At 32.2% G+C, this 388-nt stretch overlaps 1 protein-coding gene across 1 annotated transcript in view; it reads right to left on the bottom strand.

Annotated features, from left to right (window-relative positions):
• LOC104820356 (uncharacterized GPI-anchored protein At4g28100) overlaps nucleotides 1-87 on the bottom strand; it is a 2,454-nt gene extending 2,367 nt beyond the window's left edge. The window contains exon 1 of the mRNA XM_010550772.2: nucleotides 1-87. Within this exon, the coding sequence (XP_010549074.1) occupies nucleotides 1-9 (9 nt within the window). The 5' untranslated portion in view covers nucleotides 10-87.
• Nucleotides 88-388: the final 301 nt, after the last annotated feature.

The following is a 388-nucleotide window of genomic DNA, read 5'->3' as shown; positions in this document are numbered from 1 at the left end:
TAGGGACATCGCCGGAGAGAGAGAGAGAGAGAGAGAGATAAATGTTTGGTTTGTGTGTTCTGTGGGTGACTTTACTTCTGGTCGGAGAACGAGAGATATGTGTATTTGTAATAGACTTATGGAATGGGATCGTACTGCGAATTTCATATTATTATTTTTGTTATTTTGATGGAGCTGTAAATTATATGCAAAATAAATAAATACTTTATTACTGTGTATACTTGCTTATACACGTTGATGATTTTTTTTTATTGTCTTGCATGTGTATATATTGTTACATTACGTATGTTTCTGTGAGAAGTCCATATGTATACAGTATACGTACATATATATATATATACACGAGTATTGTTCTGCCATAAATATAAATTCCAGATTGGTATCTGCT

This window comes from Tarenaya hassleriana, unplaced genomic scaffold (genome assembly GCF_000463585.1).
Source record: "Tarenaya hassleriana unplaced genomic scaffold, ASM46358v1 Cleome30, whole genome shotgun sequence".
Taxonomy (NCBI): Eukaryota; Viridiplantae; Streptophyta; class Magnoliopsida; order Brassicales; family Cleomaceae; genus Tarenaya; species Tarenaya hassleriana.
This window is presented reverse-complemented; position numbering and strand designations above follow the sequence as displayed.